Source organism: Malaclemys terrapin, chromosome 3 (genome assembly GCF_027887155.1).
Source record: "Malaclemys terrapin pileata isolate rMalTer1 chromosome 3, rMalTer1.hap1, whole genome shotgun sequence".
NCBI classification, from domain to species: Eukaryota; Metazoa; Chordata; order Testudines; family Emydidae; genus Malaclemys; species Malaclemys terrapin.
The window spans coordinates 151282087-151304519 of NC_071507.1; the positions used below are offsets into that span (position 1 = coordinate 151282087).

General features: G+C 40.1%; 1 protein-coding gene across 1 annotated transcript in view; it reads right to left on the minus strand.

Annotated features, from left to right (window-relative positions):
• Positions 1-22433, minus strand: part of KCNQ5 (potassium voltage-gated channel subfamily Q member 5) — a 510233-nt gene that overhangs the window by 34881 nt on the left and 452919 nt on the right. The window contains exons 7-9 of the mRNA XM_054024141.1: positions 18564-18659; positions 12198-12292; positions 9850-9876 (exon numbers count right to left, since the gene is read on the minus strand). Coding sequence (XP_053880116.1) covers positions 9850-9876; positions 12198-12292; positions 18564-18659 — 218 coding nt within the window. The remainder of the gene's footprint in view (positions 1-9849; positions 9877-12197; positions 12293-18563; positions 18660-22433) is intronic.

Here is a 22433-nt window from a genome sequence, read left to right on the forward strand (position 1 = left end):
TCTGCATGCCATGTAGTTTTTGTTTTTTAAACAGGCAAGATTAATGTTATTGTTATGTTCATGCATTTTCAAGTCATGACATTTTCCAACATTTCATACACATTATTAATGATCACATAAATTTAGAAGTCTTTGTTACAGCATTCATTTGGACAAGACAAAAACCAAAATGAACAACCCTCCCCACAGAAATGTTATTGATGTGATGGCTGATTCACAAAAATGTGATATTATACTGTATGTTTAATAAAGTAATTTCCTGTCTTTGAGCTGGGAACCGATCAGCTGGAACAGCCACTAGCAGATGGTACTTTAGGACTAGTCAGCTGCAATAGCCTGGCCATGCTAGTGATTGTGACTGCTTGATCTAAGGTGGCCTGTACATTGGGAGAGCTACAGGAAGAATGCTTTTCTTCATGCGCCAGTGACTTTTCCCTTCTACTTACCCATGGGTAAGATTTTGGGAGCTCCTAATTTACAAAATGTACAATCCAGCTTTGTTCATGTTTGTATGTGCTATGTAATGTACTTGATTCGATCACTCTGGCTGTTTTCATGTAACACTTTTTTATATTTATTTATTTATTTATTTATAATTTGAACTATTCATTGTCACTATTTTACATCTGGGACACAAATAGGAAATGGAATGGAGTAATCCACTTTGAACCTGTGTATGTAGTTTGGAGGCATGAAGATGTGTTGTATATACGTGATTAAGTTCAATAATCTATACAAGGGGAAAGTTTTCCTGCACAGTGATCCTATTCTTGCAAGGGAAGGGGTTGACAGACACAATTGTATTGTGGCTATATAACAAATGTGGGAGTTTTCTGTAATATTTTTATGAACAATGTGTGTGTCCCCATCTGTTTTTCTATTGTTACCTACTGGATATAGAGGGGTTAAGTTGCTTTTCCTGGAATTGAGCAGGAGGTATAAGGTGTTTGGGCCATGTAGCCATCTGGGGTAGTAGGAATGCACCATTAGGAACTGGGCTGGACTCAACCCAGATGAATGGAAGATCCTCCTGAGGCAAGGGAATCTCAACAACCAAAGATTAACTCCTAGCTGCAGAAGTAGCTGAACGTGTGAACACAGCATGGCTGTGTCTGGAGAACAAAGACACAAAGGTGTCAGGTGTTTATGTTAAGAAAAGCAGGGTTCACAGACACAGGGAAGCTCACTGGGGACTTAGAGACAAAGGGAATGGGACAGAGGAGATAGGAGGACTCCTTAGGGAAATAGGGCATGGCAAAAGCTTGTCTCCCCCCAGTGTGAAACCTGTCCTAAATCTGCATCTCTCAGAGTAACCCAAAAGACTTTCAGCCTCTGTATTCCAGGTCACTAATAAATTGTTATTTTATTTTGAAAAGTCGGCCTGGTGCTGCTGTAGATATTTACTGAAGAGCACTGTGCCCTGAAGCAGGGGGAAAGTATCTGGCAGGAGTCTGGCTCAGCTGGATTGCTGCAGGCAGCCATCGAGAGACAGGGATTGGTGGGGCTTGAAGGCCTAGTTTTGGAGTTGTGGAGGCCACTGGCCTGTTCCTGTGGAACAGTAGGAATCCTTGGAGTCAAGCACACTAATGGGATTTTCCTAAGGAGACCAGTTAAAGGCTGGGACATAGACCAGACCCTGCGAATCCATGACAGGTCACTCATAGGAGAGCCTTGTGTGAATGTATTGACTCTAGCAAAAGGGACATGGTGCTCCAGTGGCAATAAACCTTTTTGGGGTCATGGCAAAGACTATCTGCTTGTTGTTCATTACACTGAGATGCAGCCTGTTCTGCTTCCTTGTGGTTCCTGTATTTTACTGTTAGACACTAAAAAGAAGTGTAACGAGTGGGGTACCGCAGGGGTCTGTTTTGGGACCGGCTCTGTTCAATATCTTCATCAACGACTTAGATATTGGCATAGAAAGTACGCTTATTAAGTTTGCGGATGATACCAAACTGGGAGGGATTGCAACTACTTTGGAGGACAGGGTCATAATTCAAAATGATCTGGACAAATTGGAGAAATGGGCTGAGTTAAACAGGATGAAGTTTAACAAAGACAAATGCAAAGTGCTCCACTTAGGAAGGAAAAATCAATTTCACACATACAGAATGGGAAAAGACTGTCTAGGAAGGAGTACGGCAGAAAGGGATCTAGGGGTTATAGTGGACCACAAGCTAAATATGAGTCAACAGTGTGATGCTGTTGCAAAAAAAGCAAACATGATTCTGGGATGCATTAACAGGTGTGTTGTGAGCAAGACACGAGAAGTCATTCTTCCGCTCTACTCTGCTCTGGTTAGGCCTCAGCTGGAGTATTGTGTCCAGTTCTGGGCGCCGCATTTTAAAAAAGATGTGGAGAAACTGGAAAGGGTCCAAAGAAGAGCAACAAGAATGATTAAAGGTCTTGAGAACATGACCTATGAAGGAAGGCTGAAAGAATTGGGTTTGTTTAGTTTGGAAAAGAGAAGACTGAGAGGGGACATGATAGCAGTTTTCAGGTATATAAAAGGGTGTCATAAGGAGGAGGGAGAGAACTTGTTCACCTTAGCCTCTAAGGATAGAACCAGAAACAACGGGTTTAAACTGCAGCAAGGGAGGTCTAGATTGGACATTAGGAAAAAGTTCCTAACTGTCAGGGTGGTTAAACACTGGAACAAATTGCCTAGGGAGGTTGTGGAATCTCCGTCTCTGGAGATATTTAAGAGTAGGTTAGATAAATGTCTATTAGGGATGGTCTAGGCAGTATTTGGTCCTGCCATGCGGGCAGGGGACTGGACTCGATGACCTCTCGAGGTCCCTTCCTGTCCTATAATCTATGAATCTATGAATCTATAAGTGTTTTGAACAGAAATGTATTTTGCAACTAAAAAGAAATATTAAAATGTACTGTTCCATGTCTACCTGTTTAACAAACTATATTCTGAAAAGACAGAGTTCTCATATGTAACTATATGAAATGGAATCATGAGCTTCTGAGGTTGTGAAATTTTCAGATAATCAGACAATCTTTGTCCATGCATCGTACTATGTCTCATACAGCTGAGACTGGCTGAGAGGCAGTAGGCGGCAAGCAAAGCACATGCTGAGCAGCTTATAATGAGGTCAGTTTCAAGAATGCTATAAAACATCAGTAGAAAGATCTTCATTAGACAAATATGGCATGTTATATCCCTTTAAAGAATACTTGTTTCTGAAATTTCTCAATCTAATCCCTTCTCCCCCTGCCCAAAGTAAGCAATTTTTGAAACAAACATGGGATGATACTGGAAATGTCATCTCTTTCCATTGCAAAATATTAATCACACCTGGAACACTAAATCCTGTAGTGTATTGAATACAAAAGACCCTCAGAACCTATAATCTGAAAGAAAAGCAAGTTCTAAGGTTTGTTTTACAGTAACAGTTACAGTTCAAGGCTCTGTTCAACTCTCAGTAACTTTTGTTTATAAACTGTCATGAGAATGTAATCTAGGAGGCAGTCATTTAATAGCCACAGTGTATTCACACTAGCGTGAATGAATTACATAATGCAAATGTATTTCTTATTATGGGTACTATCTCTGTACATGTGCTCCTCATATACGGCATTTGCTGTATTCAGAAGTAAAAAAAATTAATTATTACTCAAGCAAGAAAATCAAATCATTATTTTCTAGAGAAACCCTATAAAGCAAAAACTTTCTGGACATGTCACTTTGGCCTACATTAATTTAAATGATCAGAAAATTGATAAGGTAGCCATAACAAGGATTGATAAGGACTATATTTTATTACCCCAGTAAATGCAAGCAAAAAATAATTGGATGAAGAGTATGTATTACTGCTGCTAAATCAACTCATTTATACTAATACAAATTTCTTTTCTCTCATTTTTTTAAAAGATGTCATGGATGTAGTACCTTGAATGAAAGCCATCCTGTTGATGTCCAGTAGAGACAAACATGACATCATGAAACTGGATGGGATAGACTGTGGCGTGTGCTCACACATTGCTGTGGACTGTCAGTTTTCTGGGATTAGTGCTTGAGGGCCCTCTTAGCCTCCATGTAAGGGTTCTTGTAACCTGAATGCTGACTCAGATGGCAAAAACTTTAAGGCACTGATTCAGGGAAGCAAATGGTTAAGTGCTGTCCTGAAGAGGCGTGGTCTTTTGAATCAGGGTCCAAGTGTCCAGACCCTGAATGAGCCCCATTATCCCCTACCCTATAGCAATTTTGTTCTTTTTGGGGGGATGACTCTGTTCTTTGTTGCTTATATTTTATCTGTTCAATCTTTTATGCCTTTCTATTTGTTGACTTTGACAATGGTAATCTTCTTGGACCTACTGTGTTCTTTTGCTGCCCGTTGCAGAATTCTGTATATTTCTCTAGCTATAGTACTGGAGCTTTAAAGTCTTGGAGGGCAAGTCTACACTACAGCGCTACATTGGCGCAGCTGCACTGATGCAGCTTCACCATGGTATCGTGTCTGGTGAAGATGTGCTATGCTGACGGCACCTCGGCAAGAAGCATAAGCTATGTTGGCGGGAGAGCATCTCCCGCCGACATAGTGCTAGTGTGGACAGTGCAAAACTTGCATTGCTCGGGGGGAGAGGCTTTTTCACACCTTTGAGTTAGATTGACTCAGGGCTGGTCTTCACGACAGGGATATCGATGCTGTTGCAATCAATGCAGAGGGTGTCAATTTAGCGAGTTTAGTGAAGACCCGCTAAATCGATAGCAGAGCACTCTCCAGTCAACCCCAGTACTCCAGCTCCCTGAGATGATTAAGGTAAGTCGACAGGAGAGCGTCTCCCTTCGATGCAGTGCAGCGAAGACACTGGGGTAAGTCAACCTAAGCTATGTCGACTCCAGCTACGTTATTCATGTAGCTGGAGTAGTGTAATTTAGGTCAACTTACCCCCACAGTGAAGACAAGCCCTTAAGCGGTAATATAGACCTGCCCTAAGAGAGGGGATCAGTTACAAATGGAACCTTTGGACAAAAGAAAATGACTTCTCTTTAATTTTTGTACTCTGAAGGTATTGGTTATAACATCTCACCCACTTAGTCCCCGACTCCGCTGCTCAACATACACATGAACTGTTCTCTTGCATAGGGCTTTGTAGTCCTTTTAATTTTTCCCAAATTCTTTATTTTCTATCCTTCACTTATGACGGAACTGCTTGGGGGAAGTCACTAGGGGTCACTGTGACTTCACTGGAGGGGTAGTGAGCAATGTTCTCTAATGGACCAAATTACTTTATGAGCCTGATGACTCCGATTGAAATCAACCTGAGGCCCAAACATATATTTGATAACCCAGCCCTAGAAGTTTAAGATGTAAGACTTCTCCACCAGCCTCATGCTAGAAGTGTGAACCCAAGAATGGTGATGTTATACCTTGTACCTTCTATGAGCGTAGGCAAGAATTCCAAGAAGTAATTTTAGTTTAGATTTCTATGCAGTAATGGAATTTTAAAAGAATGCATTTGAAGCTTTTTGTGAATGGTGTTGAAAAATAGTGCATTTATTTCAAATTAGTCTCTGGACAAATAGAAACTATATTTTTGCTCATTTTATAATTTCAGTCTGAGATTATAATGACTTTTTGAAATAATTAAAAAAAAAAAACTTTAAAAAAATTGATGTAGCAAATTTTTGGCATAGAGCAGAGGATTCTCCCCTGAGATTCATAAGCTAGAAATTACCATGTTTGGCAAGAGATAAAAAGGTCAGAGTCCAGTTGAAGCAAACCATTGTTTTAGCCTGCAGTCCTCTACACTGTAGATAATGCACTGATTCAGGCACTGTCTCCAAGGGAATTCTTCTCAGTAGCAACTGTAAATTTAAGTTATTGAAATAGCCTAGTGTGTGATACCTTAGTATTCCCCACTAATTAACATTTATTTGACATGGGAACACAGCCTCCACTGTTGCAGTAATCCTCTTGGATTTAGGAAAATGTAGTTATCCAAATATCCAAGAACTGGTTTAGCTCTTTATAGGATCAAACATTCCAAAAGTTCAAGTCTCAGGCGGAAGAGGGTACCCAGGCTTAGAAAAGCCAATGTGTGCTGCACTCTGCAGTTGTCAATTGCATGAATTTTGAGGTGCTGACACACTATACTATAATATACAACACTTTATCGCCATTGTATTAATACAGCACGGCAGGCAACAAGCAACAGGGAAAATTACAAGCACTTAAAAAAAAATCAAGAAAGGACCCTAGGAGAAGTAAGAAATTGTAAAGCACTAAGAAGGGGAAGTAAACTGATCATGCACCTGATGTTAGTGGCATTCTCAAATATCATGTGAATAGATAGGATGCTGGATACCTATGTTTCCGAGAGCTGTACATCCTGAAGAGCTTCTGTTTATTACTACAAAGCTTACTAGGAGTGAGGGGAAATAGAGGTTTGTATTACTAAGCATTCCACTACTAGGAAAGGAGTTAGGTTTTCCATTTAAGCCAAGACAGGTTCCAGATCACTGACAATTCTTTTTTCACAACGGTGGAGGCAAAACTAATAAACAAGGTAATTGCTTAATTTTAAATCTGCTATGAGAAACAAATACAATATTGTATATGGAGATTCCAAAATATAATACATTTGAAAGAACCAATCAAAATGAGTAGTAATAATAGGTCTTTTTCTTGAACTCCTATGCAGGCAAAACTCCCATGACTGTAATGGAGACTATTGCTAGAGTAATGGATGCAGGATCAGGCCCACTATTTAGTACTTCTATTTAAAAGAATAATAAAAACCTACACTACTTGGGTGAAATTTACTTTCCTGCAGAGAGAATCATCACAAGGCCTATGCACAACTTGAGGCTCCTGTAAGGTCTGAATATAGGGCTTAAGTGAAATGTTCTGCACTGACCTTGTGCTAGTCCTCTGCTCAGGGGTGAATTTCACTCATGATGAATAAATTGTTACACATATATATGAATGCAGTGTATAGGAATTCAGATTTAAAATAGCTTGCAGAATTCTAACACTAATTTACAGAATAATTTATTTTACAGAAAATACTAGAAAAAATATAGTCTAATTTTATAAAAGAGAAAAAGCAAAACAGCACTTCTATATAATATTTAGAAATACTAAATATAAACTGTTGTGCATTTCCTTAGCAAAATTAATGTTCATGTATAGCTCAAAGGCTCAATTCTATCCTCCAAACACAGAGTGACAACTTAGCCACACACTGAAAGGTTCTAGGTCCAAACAGAGTTAATGAATGAAAAATGTTATAATATGTCCAAAATTAATTTTAATAGGTAAGAAATTAAAATAATTTTCAGATAAACGGACAAACATTTCTTGTTTGTTTTATTAAAACAGAATTAAGAAGAAAGAGCATGTTCACAAAGCAATCCAATGCAGTGCGAATACAAATACATTTTAATATAAAGAAAGACACCATTTATTTAGTTCACATAGCATCACATGCAAGTCACTCAGCATCACAGTAAAAAGAAGTTAAAGACTAGAGGATAGTTAACTCTAGAAAGTGCATTGCAGAACACTGCATTTACATATTTAATGCAAAACACCACATTCATTACATATATTTTAACTGATGTAAACATACAGCCATACAACACTGTAAGAACTATTAACAGCCACTGACAACATAGTACTTAACTTCACTTAAAAAGGCACTAAATGGGCAGGGTTTACACTAAAGTCAAAGATATCAGTTAAAAATTAAAAATGATTGATAATCTTTAGAAGTTTTCAATTGTATTTCTTTTTCTTTGGGAAAATTCAGTTTTGACATGCTATTGTGTATAAGGGTACGTCTTCACGTACCGGAGGGTCCGGCGGCAGGCAATCGATGTTCTTGGATCGATCCCGGAAGTGCTCGCCGTCGACGCCGGTACTCCAGCTCACCGAGAGGAGTACGCGGCATCGACGGGGGAGCCTTCCTGCCGCGTCTGGACCCGCGGTAAGTTCGGACTAAGGTACTTCGAATTCAGCTACGTTATTAACGTAGCTGAATTTGCGTACCTTAGTCCGAAGTGGGGGCTTAGTGGGGACCAGGCCTAAGCTGTTGCAAAGTCTTTTAATGCCACGCAAAAAAGTGCATTTTGAAACCTACTCAATAGGAATAACAGAAAACATTGGTTGAGATTTTCAAAGGGGATATGGCCACACATCTTCCATTAGTATTAATTCAATGAAAAGTCATTGATACATGATTAAATCCCCTAGACTACTTTAAAAATATGAACCATTATCTTAATCAGAGGATATACTATTATCTTGATGTTTAGAGATTTATATGTGTAACTTCTATTTATGGTAAAGGGAACTGTGTGTATAAATGCTCACCTGTCAAGGTGGGAATAATTCCCTTCTTTTTTGTCTAAATCATTCTTTTTGAGAAAATAATGTAAGGGGATAAGTAATGACCAGCCACACCTACTAACGTCTTTTTATAAAATCTGAAATCAGTTTTTGAATACCGTTGTTAAAAATAAAAAGGAAGTATGAATAGTGTTTGTAGAGTTTTGATGACATGTTATACTGTTCAGTGTAAAAAGAGTAAATTGTAAGCGGGCTCAATGCGGGAATACATTTATATATGAAAAGACACAAGCTTGACAACAATATCAAGCTGGTTATGTGTGAAAGACAGACTAAATAAAGTGGATGTAATGGATATCTTAGAATGGATCTAGTGACCTCAAGAGGGATGTGTGTAACGGTAATAGGAGTTACATGCACATCAAGAGAAGAATCAGAATTCTGTAGCTTCAAAAGCGAGAAAGAAAAGTGGCAAGTTGCAAGGCCACTAGGGAGATGGCAAGCCCATGTAAACAAGTTCACCTAACTTTCATGCTTTAGACTATTGGGATGTCCAAACTCCTCAAATGTGGCTCCACAGCCCATAAGTATTACAGGACTGTAATATGTCCCATGTGCAGCTGCACTTGTGGGCTGGTTTGGCTCTGGACTATATTTTATTTCTTTTAAAAAAATGTTTTTGGGTGTCATGCAGGTGTTGAGATAAGCTCCACCATTCCTTCCTCGGTCACTTTTGTACTGGAGAATTGAATCCTGAACACCCTATTTCTAGTTTTTGGGACGGTGTGGTTCAGTGGTTCTCAACCTACTTACCATTGTGGGCCGCATATGGGGCCCGCAATGTGTTATGTGGGCTGCAGCCAATACTACCTCTATGGCCCTGAGGATATCACATGGGCCGCAGCTCTGTGCTGATTTGGCCGCAGGTTGAGAACCACTCATGTAATTACTCTTCCAGCCACCTGGCCCCTTTCTGACTCTGCTCTCTGGATCTGAGCTGTCAGTAAGGGGAAGACCAGTATTTACAGGTTGTGTCTGCTGACTAACATACAACTGAGCCAGGGATGATCCCTCCTTGGTGTTAGAATGATGATGGATTCTCTGAAATTAGAAGGCCAGATTCAAAGATGCAGCTACAACTCCACCAAAATCAATGGGAGTTGTGCCCATCTATCTTATGGCAGAATCTGGCCCACAGACTCTGAACTGGAGAAAATGCTTAAGTCATTATTCTTCAGTAACTAGAACTGAGATCTTTCCTCAGAATAGGGGTGTGCTCTGTGGCTATGAAGATTAGTAGTGCCCTAGATTTTCCCATGGGAAAACGGAGACAAGAAGGCAAATTTCTGCTAAATTAGGCTGCTAAGGTAGGACAAAAATGAGATTTCAGACAATAGTAATAGAAGTTTACAGAAATGATTTTCCAACTATTACAACTTCGTGTTAGCCAACATATTTTGAACCAACTGTACAAAAGACATTCAAAACCCTGTTATAAAATTTGGAGATTTAAAAATATATAACAAATAGGGAAACCACAAACCTGTTAGAAGTTTCCCCTTGTTCTTTCCTTCAGGTGTCAGGATATGGGAAGAAAAAACAAATTTGTTATGCAGATAGTAATTGTTAATACTCAGTTTACAGATGGTGTTAGATAAATGCTAAATTGTAAATGGATGTGTTAATTAAATTAATGTGAAATCCACAGGTTATAGTGCAAGCACAAAACATTCAAGCAACATTCAGAACTACAATATTTCTGAAAAATAAACTTCTCAGTCACCTTAATACATGCATAACGTGCTTAATACATACCACTGCAGACTGAGTTGGCAAAGCACTTACTTAGGCAAAATGCATTGGTGACACATATATAACAGAAAGCTGTAGACTTTTTATTTGATAAAGTTATCTGCCGTAATGAAACATGTTTGACTGATCACAGCAATGGATTTATTTAAAATCATGATTATTATGCTTATTTTTCTTGGGCTATAATTGCATTCAAAACTATTTCAGATAGGATATAGCTTATTTATATAGCTTCATATTAATTCATCTAATCAAAAGTCGCCCTTTACCTGAATATCTATTTGTCGCAAACAATATTTCACAGTTATTAAAATCAATATTTGTGAACTCGGTGATAACTTTTAATCTGAAAGCTACTTTTAGTTTGAAGTATTCAGGATGAATACTTGTGGTAATGGATCACTTATGGCTCAGTTCTTGTCAACTCTTTGAAATTCACAGATCAGCTTTCTGTAGTCAGCCAACCCTTTTTGGCTAAATTTATCTGGCACATAATCTTCTCTTTATTGTTGTGTGGGTGTTCATCACACTAGTTTGAGATGAACAGCTGGTCTCTTGCACTGGCCATAATAGCAACAATAGTAATACTTAGGACTTTTATTGCACCTTTCATGCAAGGCTATCATTGTGTTCCTTTCAAAGCTGTACTTAGTACCCTCCATTCCAAAGTATATGCCCCAAATTTGGGGCAGTGGCTTATTGCCTTGTGTTAAATTTTTCAGAACTACTGAACAATCTTGGACCATTCCTCTTAAAAGATGAATTTCTGCCAAAGCACTGAGAATTTTCATCCAAGTTGTGACATCAATGTACTCTCTATTGGCCAAATTCTTACATTAGAGGTACAGTATATGATTTTATTCTATTGATTACATGTGTGTATATCCAAGGACATAATATCCCCTAACTAAACTCTTAGTGTATCTGAAGTTATGACTAAAAGCTACATTCCCAAGAGGTGGAATGTTATAGTTATTTGCCACTTTGGAAGCACAGATGTTTCTAAAGCCTCATAGTACAATGTAGAATAATACTGCCCAGGAGAATAAAGAGCAGTCACTGCATTAATTGTATTGCCTGTGCTCCCTTACAGAGGATTTGCCACTGGAGAAGTAAACATGCTGATTTCAAAGATTAATATGGATAACAAACTGAAATTTAAATTTCTACTCAGAGAAATGTAGTTTATGTACAAAGCAATGTAATTAGAGAAACAGGCAATGCTTGTAGTGGATAAATGATTACATGAGCTTTCAAATATATCTGATTCTGGTCTCAAAAATTCTATGGGCCTGATCCGCAGCTGGTGTGGCACAGCTCCATTGACTTAAGTGGAGCTAACCTGATTTACACCAGTTGAGGAGCTGGTACATAATCCCAAATTCCAAGATCCAGGGTAGCTGTTTGTTCTTCAGTCAATCAGTAAGCACCATTCGCTGAGTTGTGAAGAAAGCACATTCTGTGGAAACCAATAGGTCTGAGCCCTATAAATACTAACTATAACTCTTTACTATAGTAAGTAGCAGGGCAGGCTCCAGGCACCAGGCAACCAAGCACATGCTTGGGGCGGCACCTGGTAAGGGGCGGCCAATCTTGGGGTGGCGGGGGGGCGCTCCAGCGGCGCGGCGCTCAGGGAGGGCTTCTGGCGGTGCGGCGCTCGGCGGGGCAGCGCTTTTTTTTGCTGCTTGGGGCAGCAAAAAAGTTAGAGCCGGCCCTGGTAAGTAGGATGAATTAGTGTGACTTGGAAATGGAGGCTGTGATTATTAATGTGTGTATTGATTACAGTTAAACATAGCTGGCACGGTGCATGGATACTAGTAAAATATTAACCTTGATCGATGAGGGTTTGTGAGAAAATGCTTCGAATACTTTAGCACAGTAATATTTCATAGCTAAATGGAAATGGATTCTATTTATCCCCACTATGTTTGGAGTCTCTATAATACTAGCTAGATTTGTTAGTTGAGACCTTAATGAAAGGAATTAGAGAGAGAGAGAGACAAACAAAACAGAAATACTAATTTTCTATAAGCTTGAACAGACATCAAGAACAGCACCAGCTGCCATATTTGTACCTACTTTGTAGGGCTGCAGGTATGCAAGGCCTTCAAATGAGGCTTCCAGGTAGCAATGGAAACCGATTTCTCATCAGCCGCATAACTACGCCATACACACTACGTGCAGGATATATGATAAAAAGAAAAACAAGGCAAGAGGGAGCAGGGGATGAAACAAAAATTGAAAAGCAGATTAGTAAACCAATACAAGTCATGGATTTTTTTTATCATTCATAGCACTGATACATGCCTGAGGGGTGGAAGAATACTTTCATAATATCGCCAGGTGGCTGTCAGGTTTGTTCGGCTGGAATCAGTGGAATAAAACCGCCAAGCAGCCTGGTATGAGGAAACAATAGAAAAGCACAAAGGAACCAACAATATGTGAAATGAAAATGCCACCATATTGTTTATGGAAAGTCTGGACTTTGTTCAAACCAAGAACATTACCTGTTAGGTTGTCTAAATAAACATTAATACCAACAAAATCTAGCGAAAATTGCTAATCAGGACATGGTAAAATATGGCTAATAATCTCTGGGTAAATATCACAGTACAACTAGTACATAGAAGGTGCATAGTAAGCAGTGCAGTGATTTATTTGTAAAAATCCCACAGGAGAAACTTACACAAAGTTGCAGACTGAAGTGAGAAGGGTGTAAGAATTAGAGTTGAGCAAATAAATATTTTTTTGGTTTGGGGCCAAACTGAAAAATGAGAAAAAATCATTTCAGTTTCAAAAATTCATGTAGTTGTTTTAGTTTTTCTCACCAAATCAAAAACAAAAACAAAAAACAAACAAAATAATCATTCAACCTGATATTTTTTGGGGGGAGGGAGGGAAGAGGGGAATGTTTTGGTTTGGGTGTTTTTTTACCCTTTAAAATGTTTTTTAAACAAACCTAGCGAAATTCAGAAATGAAACCTTGTTTCAAAATTAAGTCAAAATGTTTTATTTTGAAAATATCAAAATGAACCATTGAGACTTTTTCCAATATTTTTCATTCCGCTGAAACTATTTGCCCAATACAATCCAAATGTGCAAATAGTTTTGTTTTACTTTCACTGAAAAATATTCACCCAGCTCTAGTCATAATATAGTATGCAAATTATAATGAAAACCAACCATAAAAAATTAGAGGAAAGGTAGAATATTCTCCTTGGTTCAGGCATTTTTGACTGTTTAAAGCTATGAAACAAATAATTTGGAGGGTGGAAAGCAAACATACAATATCAAAAGTATTTTCAACTCTTAGATTTATAATTGGACAAAAATGGGGAGCCAGATCTTCAGCTGGTGTAAAGTGATGTAGTTAAATTGTAGCTACATTGGCTTCACCAACTTACACAAGCTGAGGATCTAGCCAGTTAGGTTAAAAGGTTTCCTAGATATTGTTCCATCATTTCCAATACGTACTGTCATGCCATACTAATATGGGCCCAGTCTCCACTGATATCAGTGGAGAGACACCAATTTACACCAGCTTAGAATCTATGTCTATATGGTCCTTTCAATGCCCTTTGCCTAGACATGTTTAGTACCAACTGGAGTGAAAGAATAGAAATATTAAGCCTGATTTTCCATGGTTCTGCATCCCATCTAGAGATTTAAGTCTGTATGAAGAGAATGCAAAATAGGTGTAACATGCTACCATTCTCATTTGGTAGCATTTTGCACCTGCTTTGCATATGTGTAAATTACTACATCGGGGCATGACAGTGGAGGATCTGAATCCTGCATTGCTGTATGCTAATTCCAATGCCATCACACTTGAAAAATCAGGGCTCTTGAAAGTAACAACAGGTTTTGCAGCTATTCAGTTGCAAATGTGTATTTTTTATTGCTACTGAATGTGTGAAAAAATAAATATCTTTTGAATACCTTATTATTAAGGCTGCGATTGTCGCACAGAGGTCGCGGAAGTCACGGCTCATAAGAAGTGGGAGGACCCTGGACCCCTGAAACCTCCCCCATTCCGGCACCCCTGACTTATATTCTGCAATCAAGTCACCTCTCAGTCTTCTTTTTGATAAACTAAACAGACTGAGTCTCTTACTGTAAAGCATTATCTCTAGTGCTTGAATAATTTTTGTGACTCTTTTCCTCACTCTCTGCAATTTATAAGTATCCTTGTTAAAATGTGGACACTAGAACTGGATGCATTATTCCAGTACCATTCTCACCATTACTGTATACAGAGGTAAAATCCAAGGATCACATTATCCCTTTTTGCCATAGCATCGCACTGGGTTACTTGTTCACTAAGTCCTTTTCAGAGTCACTGCTTTCCAGGATACAGTTCCCATTCTACACTATAGACGTTCACTTCCTTGCTCGCGGTACAAATTCGCTGGAGACCACACTTTCACACACCAGTGCCCTTTTATTTCCCTGTATTTTCCCACCACCATGTATATACAGCTTTTTACAGTTAACTATCAGTCAGGTAGCCCCTTAGGGAACAGCTTGCTCTTACAGCTAGCTGGGAGCAACAGGCCTTCACTCCTCACTTTCCTGTTTCTCCCCTTCAACTTCCTTCCTGCTAGCTTTATAGGCCTTCCCACATCAAGCTCACAGGTGTCTCTCTTTTAGGGCTTTAATCAGCCACAGCCTGTCAGCTCCAATCACTTCCCCTTACTGGGAGCTGAGCTAGCAGGCTCTGAGCTAACAGGGGCTGAGTCAGGGCCTTTTGGCCAACACCCTGTTACATACACATATGGCCTGCATTTATTCTTCATAGATGAATATTTGCATTTGGCTGCATTAAAACACGTTTTGTTTGAATGGGCCCATTTTACCAAAAAAGTCTAGACTACGCTACATGACTTCCCCTTCCTCATCGATATTTACCACTCTGCCAATCTTTGTGTCATCACCAATCTTATCTGATGTAATTTTATATTTACGTCTAGATCATTGATGAAAATGTTGAATAGTGTCAAGCCTAGTGCTGATCCCTGTGGAACCACTCTAGAAACATCTGCATTCAGCGTTATTCTCCACTGACAACTACTTTTTGAGATCCATCAGTTAGCCAGTTCCTAATCCATTTAATGGGTTCCTTATTGATACCGTATAGTGCTAATCTTTTAATTAGAATATCATTGTGTTAGGAACAGCAGGTCCAGAACCTGAGCCTGCAGGCTCCCTGGGCAGCAACTGTCCCTATGCCACCAGCTAACAGCTCTGGCAGCAGAAATACTTGGCAGGTCATGAGTCACAGGCACCCACACACATAGGCACCGACTTCATGTGTGCTCTGGGGCTCAACCACCCACAGGAAAAAAAATAGGGGGTGCTCAGCACCCATGGACTGTGCCCCGCCTGTGTTGTGCCTCTTCCAGCCCCCACTCTGCTTCTTGCCCCAAGGCCTGCACCGCTCACTCTTCTCCATCCCCTCCCCCATCACTCACCCTTCAGGCAGGAGGGGGCAGAAAGGAGAGAGCGGTGGGCAGGGGGGCCTTGGGGGAGGGGGCAGAGAGAAGTGAGTGACATGGGGGTGAGGGAGTTGTGGGGGGAGCCTCGGGGGAAGGGGCAGAGAGGAACAAGTGGTGGGTAGGAGGGCTTTGGGGGTGGAGAAAAGTGAGCAGCGGGCAGGCGGCGTCTTGGGGCAGAGAGGAGTGAGTGGTGCTCGGGGAAGACTAGGGGGGTGGAGAGGAGTGGGCAGGAGGCACTCAGGGAGTGGGCAGAGCGGGCAAGGAAAGAGGCAGAGTGGGGCAGGGCCTTGGGGAAAGAGGCCGAGTGTGGCCTTGGGGAGAAGCTGGGGTGGAGCTGCCACCGAGAAAAACAAAAGTCAACTCATGAGCCCACGCACACCATAGGACATGCTGCCCCTGGAGGTCTTTATTGACATAATATCCCCTAACCAAACTCTTAGTGTATCTGAAGTTATGACAATGAGGCCCAGGTTCCCCTACCAGCCACTGGGGAAGTGGCACAGACCAGCCAGTAAAGAGTGGACTGCCTGGGACAGTTTGCCCCGAAAGACTGTGATACACTGTAAGGGAGAAACATGCATAGTGACCTGACCGGAGGGCCAAGTCACAAAGAGGCACTTGGCATTGCAGAGACAGGTGGACATGCTGCCAGAAGAGGGCGCACCACCTGAAAGGAGTTAATCCTCATAGTGGTCAGGAGGAGGCGGTGAGTGGACTCCATGGCAGATGCCTACAAGCAACATGTGAATCACTGGAGACAGCATGACCTGGAATTCAAGGTAAGCCAGAAGGTTTGGCTCACAACCAAACATCTCCACGCCAGACCACCCCATAAACTAGATCACTGATATGTTGGACCATTTCAGATCTGCCAGCTAATTAACTCTGCCACCATTAAGCTCTGCCTGCCGAGGTCACTCAAAATACACTCTGTTTTCCAATCTCTCTTTTGAAGCCATTCCCAGAATGGCCCATTTCTGGGCCGAAGGCAACCACCTCTGCCACCCGTCCATGTCCAGTGCCATGAAGAACACCTAGTCCAGACCATACTGGATTCCAGGATCAAGCAGGGTACCTTGTGGGAGGAGTATGGCCCCAAGGAGCAGTCCTGGGAACCAGCCCACCATGTACAAGCTCCCAACCTTATAGAGGCTTTCCACAAAGGCAACCCCAAAAAGCCTTGGCAGGTGATGCCACAGATTTTCTCTTGGGCAGGGAGGTGATTTTAAGAGCAGCAGGACTACAGCCTAGGCTTGCAAACTCCCTAGACAGCAGCCATCTCCTTGCCACCACGTAACAGCTCTGGTAGTACAAACACTCAGCAGGTCATGAGCCTCACGGACACACACACATCGCAGGACATCCCCCCACAGAGGATATGATTGGAAGGACATTCCCGATTCCTGATTGGTCCAGACATACTAATTAACATCTCCTGGGAAGGATTCAGTAAGTTTGCAATTATGTGGAACCCCAGCCAGCTGCTGCTACAGACCCTGCTTCCTCATCCTGCTTCTGCTCTCTGATTCCTGACCTTGGCTTTTCTTTCTGGCTCTGATATCAGGTTTCTGGGTAGGCATGTCTTCTGCTTCTGATCTCTGGTTCCTGATCTTGGCTTTACCTCCTACCTCTGATATCCGGTTTCTGACTTGGCTTTATCTCCTCCTTCTGACTCCTGGTTCCTGACTTAGCCTCCACTCCTGATGCTGACCTCTAGCTCCTAACCTTGGATTGATCCCTCCCGACTCCAATTCCTGATGTCTGACTCTGGCTCTAGCCACTAGGCTGTCTGTCCATGACCTGGCCCTGACTGGTAGTAAGTCAGATGCCTTATGAAAGTCTAAGTATATTACATCTATGCAGTTACCTTGATCAACCAAACTTGTAATCTCATCAAAGAATGCAATCAGAATGGATACATCTTGGAGAGTTTCACTCATCCTACAGTAGGTGCAAAAGGAATGACAAAGTACTTATTTATGCTGTCAATTAATAATTTATTAACTGCCTGAACATTCCAAAGATACCTTTGTCATCTTCTTGAGCTTAGCGAAACAATGTTATATGAACTGCTCAGGTTTTTTGTTTTCACTTGCCACACCAGTATGAAAGAGACAATATATGGTACACATTTAAAAGAGCTGGTTTCCAAAACAAGTAAATGAAGATGATATCTGCATTTCAGTCCAGTATATCAAATACAATAAAGTTCAGTAGGAAACTGATTTCGTTCTTTCTTTTTTTGTATGTTTAGAGCTAGAGACCTTGGTATGAGAGTCATTAGCAAGCATTTCAATCCACTATGATAGAAAGTTAAAATAATTGTACAAAATTACAGTTTAAATGATCAAATATACTAAAATTTTTCGTTTACTTTTATCTCTTTTAAAACATTGATCTGCACCATCACCTCAATACAACAGGTGAAAAGATGCTCAACATTTCAAGACACTGAATTAATCAATTCCATATTTCCAGTTCCTAGATTGGGTGATATCGAAAGCAATTCTCTGGACAGAAAACTCTACATTCTAAAGGAATGTATTACTCATCTGAGCACTGTGAACTCTCTAGTAGCGAAAAGTAATTGAATCCGGGCCAGAGTGCTGTGCTATCTCTTAATCCTGTCCTTTAGCGATCAAATCTGTTTTTCCAAGTAATTTATATAATCAAATGTCAAGCAGGACTGCATATAATTTGCATCCTTGCATGGCGATTTTGGCATGGATATTAATCTGAAATTCAACAATGCATGAACCATGCACTGAAAAGCTGAATATAACATTATACAAACGCATGGTGTTTACTGAACACAGTTCATTTTAACAAAATGTTCAACTTGTGGCAATTAAACAATATTTCTGCAGAACTTTGCATAATACAGGAGGTAAAATTTACCTAACAAGCACTTAGAAATCTATTTTTATCCTCTCACTGCTTTGATATTTACCTGAATTAAACTGGCAGCTGGATTCCTTCTTTTCTCAAAATGTTTCTGACGGTGCTGTTCTTGCACTTTTAATGCAAAGCCTGAGCCAAGAATGCCCTAGAGTAAAATACAACACAAAAGTTTTTACCATTAGGAAGGTAATTGTAAAAAATAGTGTAAATATATCAGCTCTGAAGTTATTGTGATGATAAAAAATAAAGCACCACCATTCACAACAGGCATTGTTTTGTCTGATTATTTTAAACAACCACATTTACTACAGTACAACGTTTAACAATAAGACAATGTCCATTCACTGTTAAGGAAGACATGAGAATCCCCACATAAGAAAGAACATTTGCAGTGTTATGAATGGCTGCTCATCTAAACCATGCGTTGCTATAGGCTATTGTGTGCTACTGATATTCCAAATAAGGTATCTGTATAGGCAGCCAAACAATCATTTATATACTTCACTTATAGTCACAACCTTGTGTTGTAACTTTTGAATTTAGAAAATTCAAAAATAGCTTGCATATGGCAAGTTTTTCAGTTTAATTAATTAATTTGTAGTATTCATTTTATGGAGTTTGCAGTGTTGCCAACTCTCATGATTTTGTCATGAGTCTCATGATAATTATTGTTTTCCTTAAAGCCCCAGCTCCTGGAGTCAAGTGGCTATGTGATGATTTCAGTCTTCATTTTTAATGAAAAAGTATGTTTCTAGTCCTTGTGGCTGTAGAAAAAGCTTCAAAATGTGAGCTTAGTGAACCCTAAAGGCTCAAAAAGCAGAAGGTAAATAAAAGAACACAAAATCTATTGTTTTTACATAATCTCATGATTATAAGGGGAGGAATAGCTCAGTGGTTTGAGCATTGGCTTGCTAGACCCAGGGTTGTGAGTTCAATCCTTGAGGGGGCCATTTAGGGATCTGGGGCAAAATCAGTACGTGGTCCTGCTAGTGAAGACAGGGGGCTGCACTCGATGATCTTTCAAGGTCCCTTCCAGCAAGATGAGATAGGTATATCTCCACATTTATAAAGCCACTCTCATGATTTTTGAACATTTGGGGTTGGGAATACCAGGTTTGAAACAAAGTTTATAATTAAATCTGAATAATTTTGCATTATAAGGAGGAAAGATTCCACTTGACTCTTATGCAAGAAAAATAAAAGAAAATCCATGAAAGTTAAACACATCTTAATATATTTTCCATAGTCTGACTAAACACAAATGTTGCTGATGAAGAAAATGAATGGCTACATGGATATGACATGAGGAATAAATTTTCTGATATCTCAAATATTTTAAGGTTGTATTCATTTTTCATATACTCATCTGCAGATATAAATATCTTACTCCCTAGTCATCTCTAAGAGTATGTTTTCTGCTAGGGATCATTATATAACACATTGATTCAAATACAGTGGGTACCATTGATGTCAACATTTGCCAACAGGTATTATCTGAGATAATGCAGTAGTGCTCTGTATTTAAACAAATTTAAACACATTAAAACTGTTGAATCTCAGATGCTGTAATGTTTTTGGTAAATGCTGACTTTTTAATGTTGGTCAGTCTATATAGTTAAATATAAAAGTATTCTAATGCCAATTAAAATAATTTTTAAAATGATCTATATGCAAGTGAATAATTTTTTTAATATTGATGTTTCATCTGTACAGTGGCAGGTGTAATACAAGAGGAAGTAAATGTGCCCTTTGGATTCAAGCTTGTTAAATGTTATGATATTTCTACCAGCTCCAGTACTCATTAGATTACTCTCATTTCCATTAAAGTCTCTTTAATGTCTGTAAATTTCATAAGTTCTCATGTCTTTCTTATCAAGTAATCATTTATAGAATAAAATGTACTTTTGCATTTAACGGAATTAACTTCTATTACAATCAGGGGGCAGACACCCTCAGGGGAGAACGGGAGGGCTGAACCCCCAAGAGTAAGTCATTGAATCAAGCGGTTGTGCAATGTTATTGTGTATAAAAGTATGTCTAGTAAGTCCTTCTATGAGAACTTGTAATATTCTGAACTTGATTGTCATTATGAGATATGTATACCGACTGTGGTTATGAATTTATGGATTTCTGCAGCTATAAAACTGTGCTGATAATTTGTGCTACAACATTCAGCTCCATCTGAAATTCTCTGTAATCTGAAGTCTTTAAATCATGATTTGAGGACTTCAGTAACTCAGCCGGAGATTAGGGGTCTATTACACAAGTGGGTGGGTGAGGTTCTGTGGCCTGCAATGTGCGGGAGGTCAGACTAGATCAGGGGTTCTCAAACTTCATTGCACCGTGACCCCCTTCTGACAACAAAAATTATTATCTGATCCCAGGAGGGGGGGACCAAATCCTGAGCCTGCCTAAGCCCTGCCACCCTGGGCGGAGGGCCAAACCCCAAGCCCCGCTACCTGGGGCAGTGGCGGCGGGGCAAAGCCAAAGTTCAAGACTTCAGCCCCAGGTGGAGGGGCCTGTAACCTGAGTCCTGCTGCCCAGGGCTCTTCCCCTTAGACTTCAGCTTCAGCCCCAGATGGTGGGGCTCAGGTTTTGGCCCTGGGCCCCAGCAAGTCTAACGCCAGCCCTGGCGACCCCATTAAAACAGGATCCCAACACACTTTGTGGTCCCAACCCACAGTTTGACAACCGCTGGACTAGAAGTTCATGATGGTCCCTTCTGACCTTAAAGTCTATGAGTCTATCACAAGGTAGTAGTCAGCCAGACAAGGGGAGGCTGCCTCCCCACTGGATGAGACTAGCTCCATGCACCGAGAATGGTACAACCCAGGACAAGACAAATGATGGGCCATTAGGGTTAATTGGAAAATATTAAGACATCCCAGCTCAAATTTTCCCACCTTAAATAACCGAGAGTCACCATGCAAGGAGAAAAGGGAAAAAAAATAAGGGGTGAGGAGCCCTTAAAAAGGAGGTTTGAAACTCAAGTTTTTATGAAAAATGAGGGGCAGCCTCTAAGCTGGAAGCTGTATGTTAAATGTTGGATCTCCTCTATGACAGATTCAAATATGAGTGAGCAAAGTATAAGCGTATGGTTTATTATTTTCTTCTGCTTATTTCGGGTTAAGGGAAATAGAACAAGACAAGAGGAAAATGAGCCAATTAGAATCCTTGGACGCAATGGATAAAAAGCAGCTTGGAGCCCTTGTGTGCAATATGGTTTACAACTTCTGCCTGATTTAATGCATTCTACTACAGTCAATTGATAGATCTGACATGGTCATTGTAGACCACCCACTCGCAATGTTCTAATTTTTCCAACTGCAATAAATCCAGAAGAACATATCTGCTCAATCATTTCAAAGCCCTGAGAGAAACGTATTGCTAGGGTATGAGGCACAATTCACAGGCAGAGAAAGGAATTTCTGTTTTTTAAAATGCAACAGGAGTAAATCCTGGAAAAAAGATATTTTTCATCTTTGTTCAAGCCCAAACCCCCACACAAATACAATGATAAGTCTTTGCAATGACACTTTCATTTGGGCCATATCATCCCAACATTTTTGGCATTGAATAAATTAAACCAATGAAGAATTCTGCTTCAAAACTGACCATACGGGCCTATACTTTTTTTGAACTGAATAATGTACTACTTAAACTCTGTGGTTAGGTAATAGATGGCCATATCTGTCGTACTAGCTCATAAGTGAGTACCTGTACAGTTTTAGAAACATTGGAGTCATAATAACTCAGTGTTCCAGGCTAACACCACAGGAAAAGGGGCTTTATGTATATGATCCAACTGCATGATCAGATTTCCTTACTCTATGAAAAGGCGCTCTAGAAAAGTTTTAACATTAGTGAAGGAGCTTTACATATTCAAACAATGACTCTTTATATTGAAAGCTTCATGCAG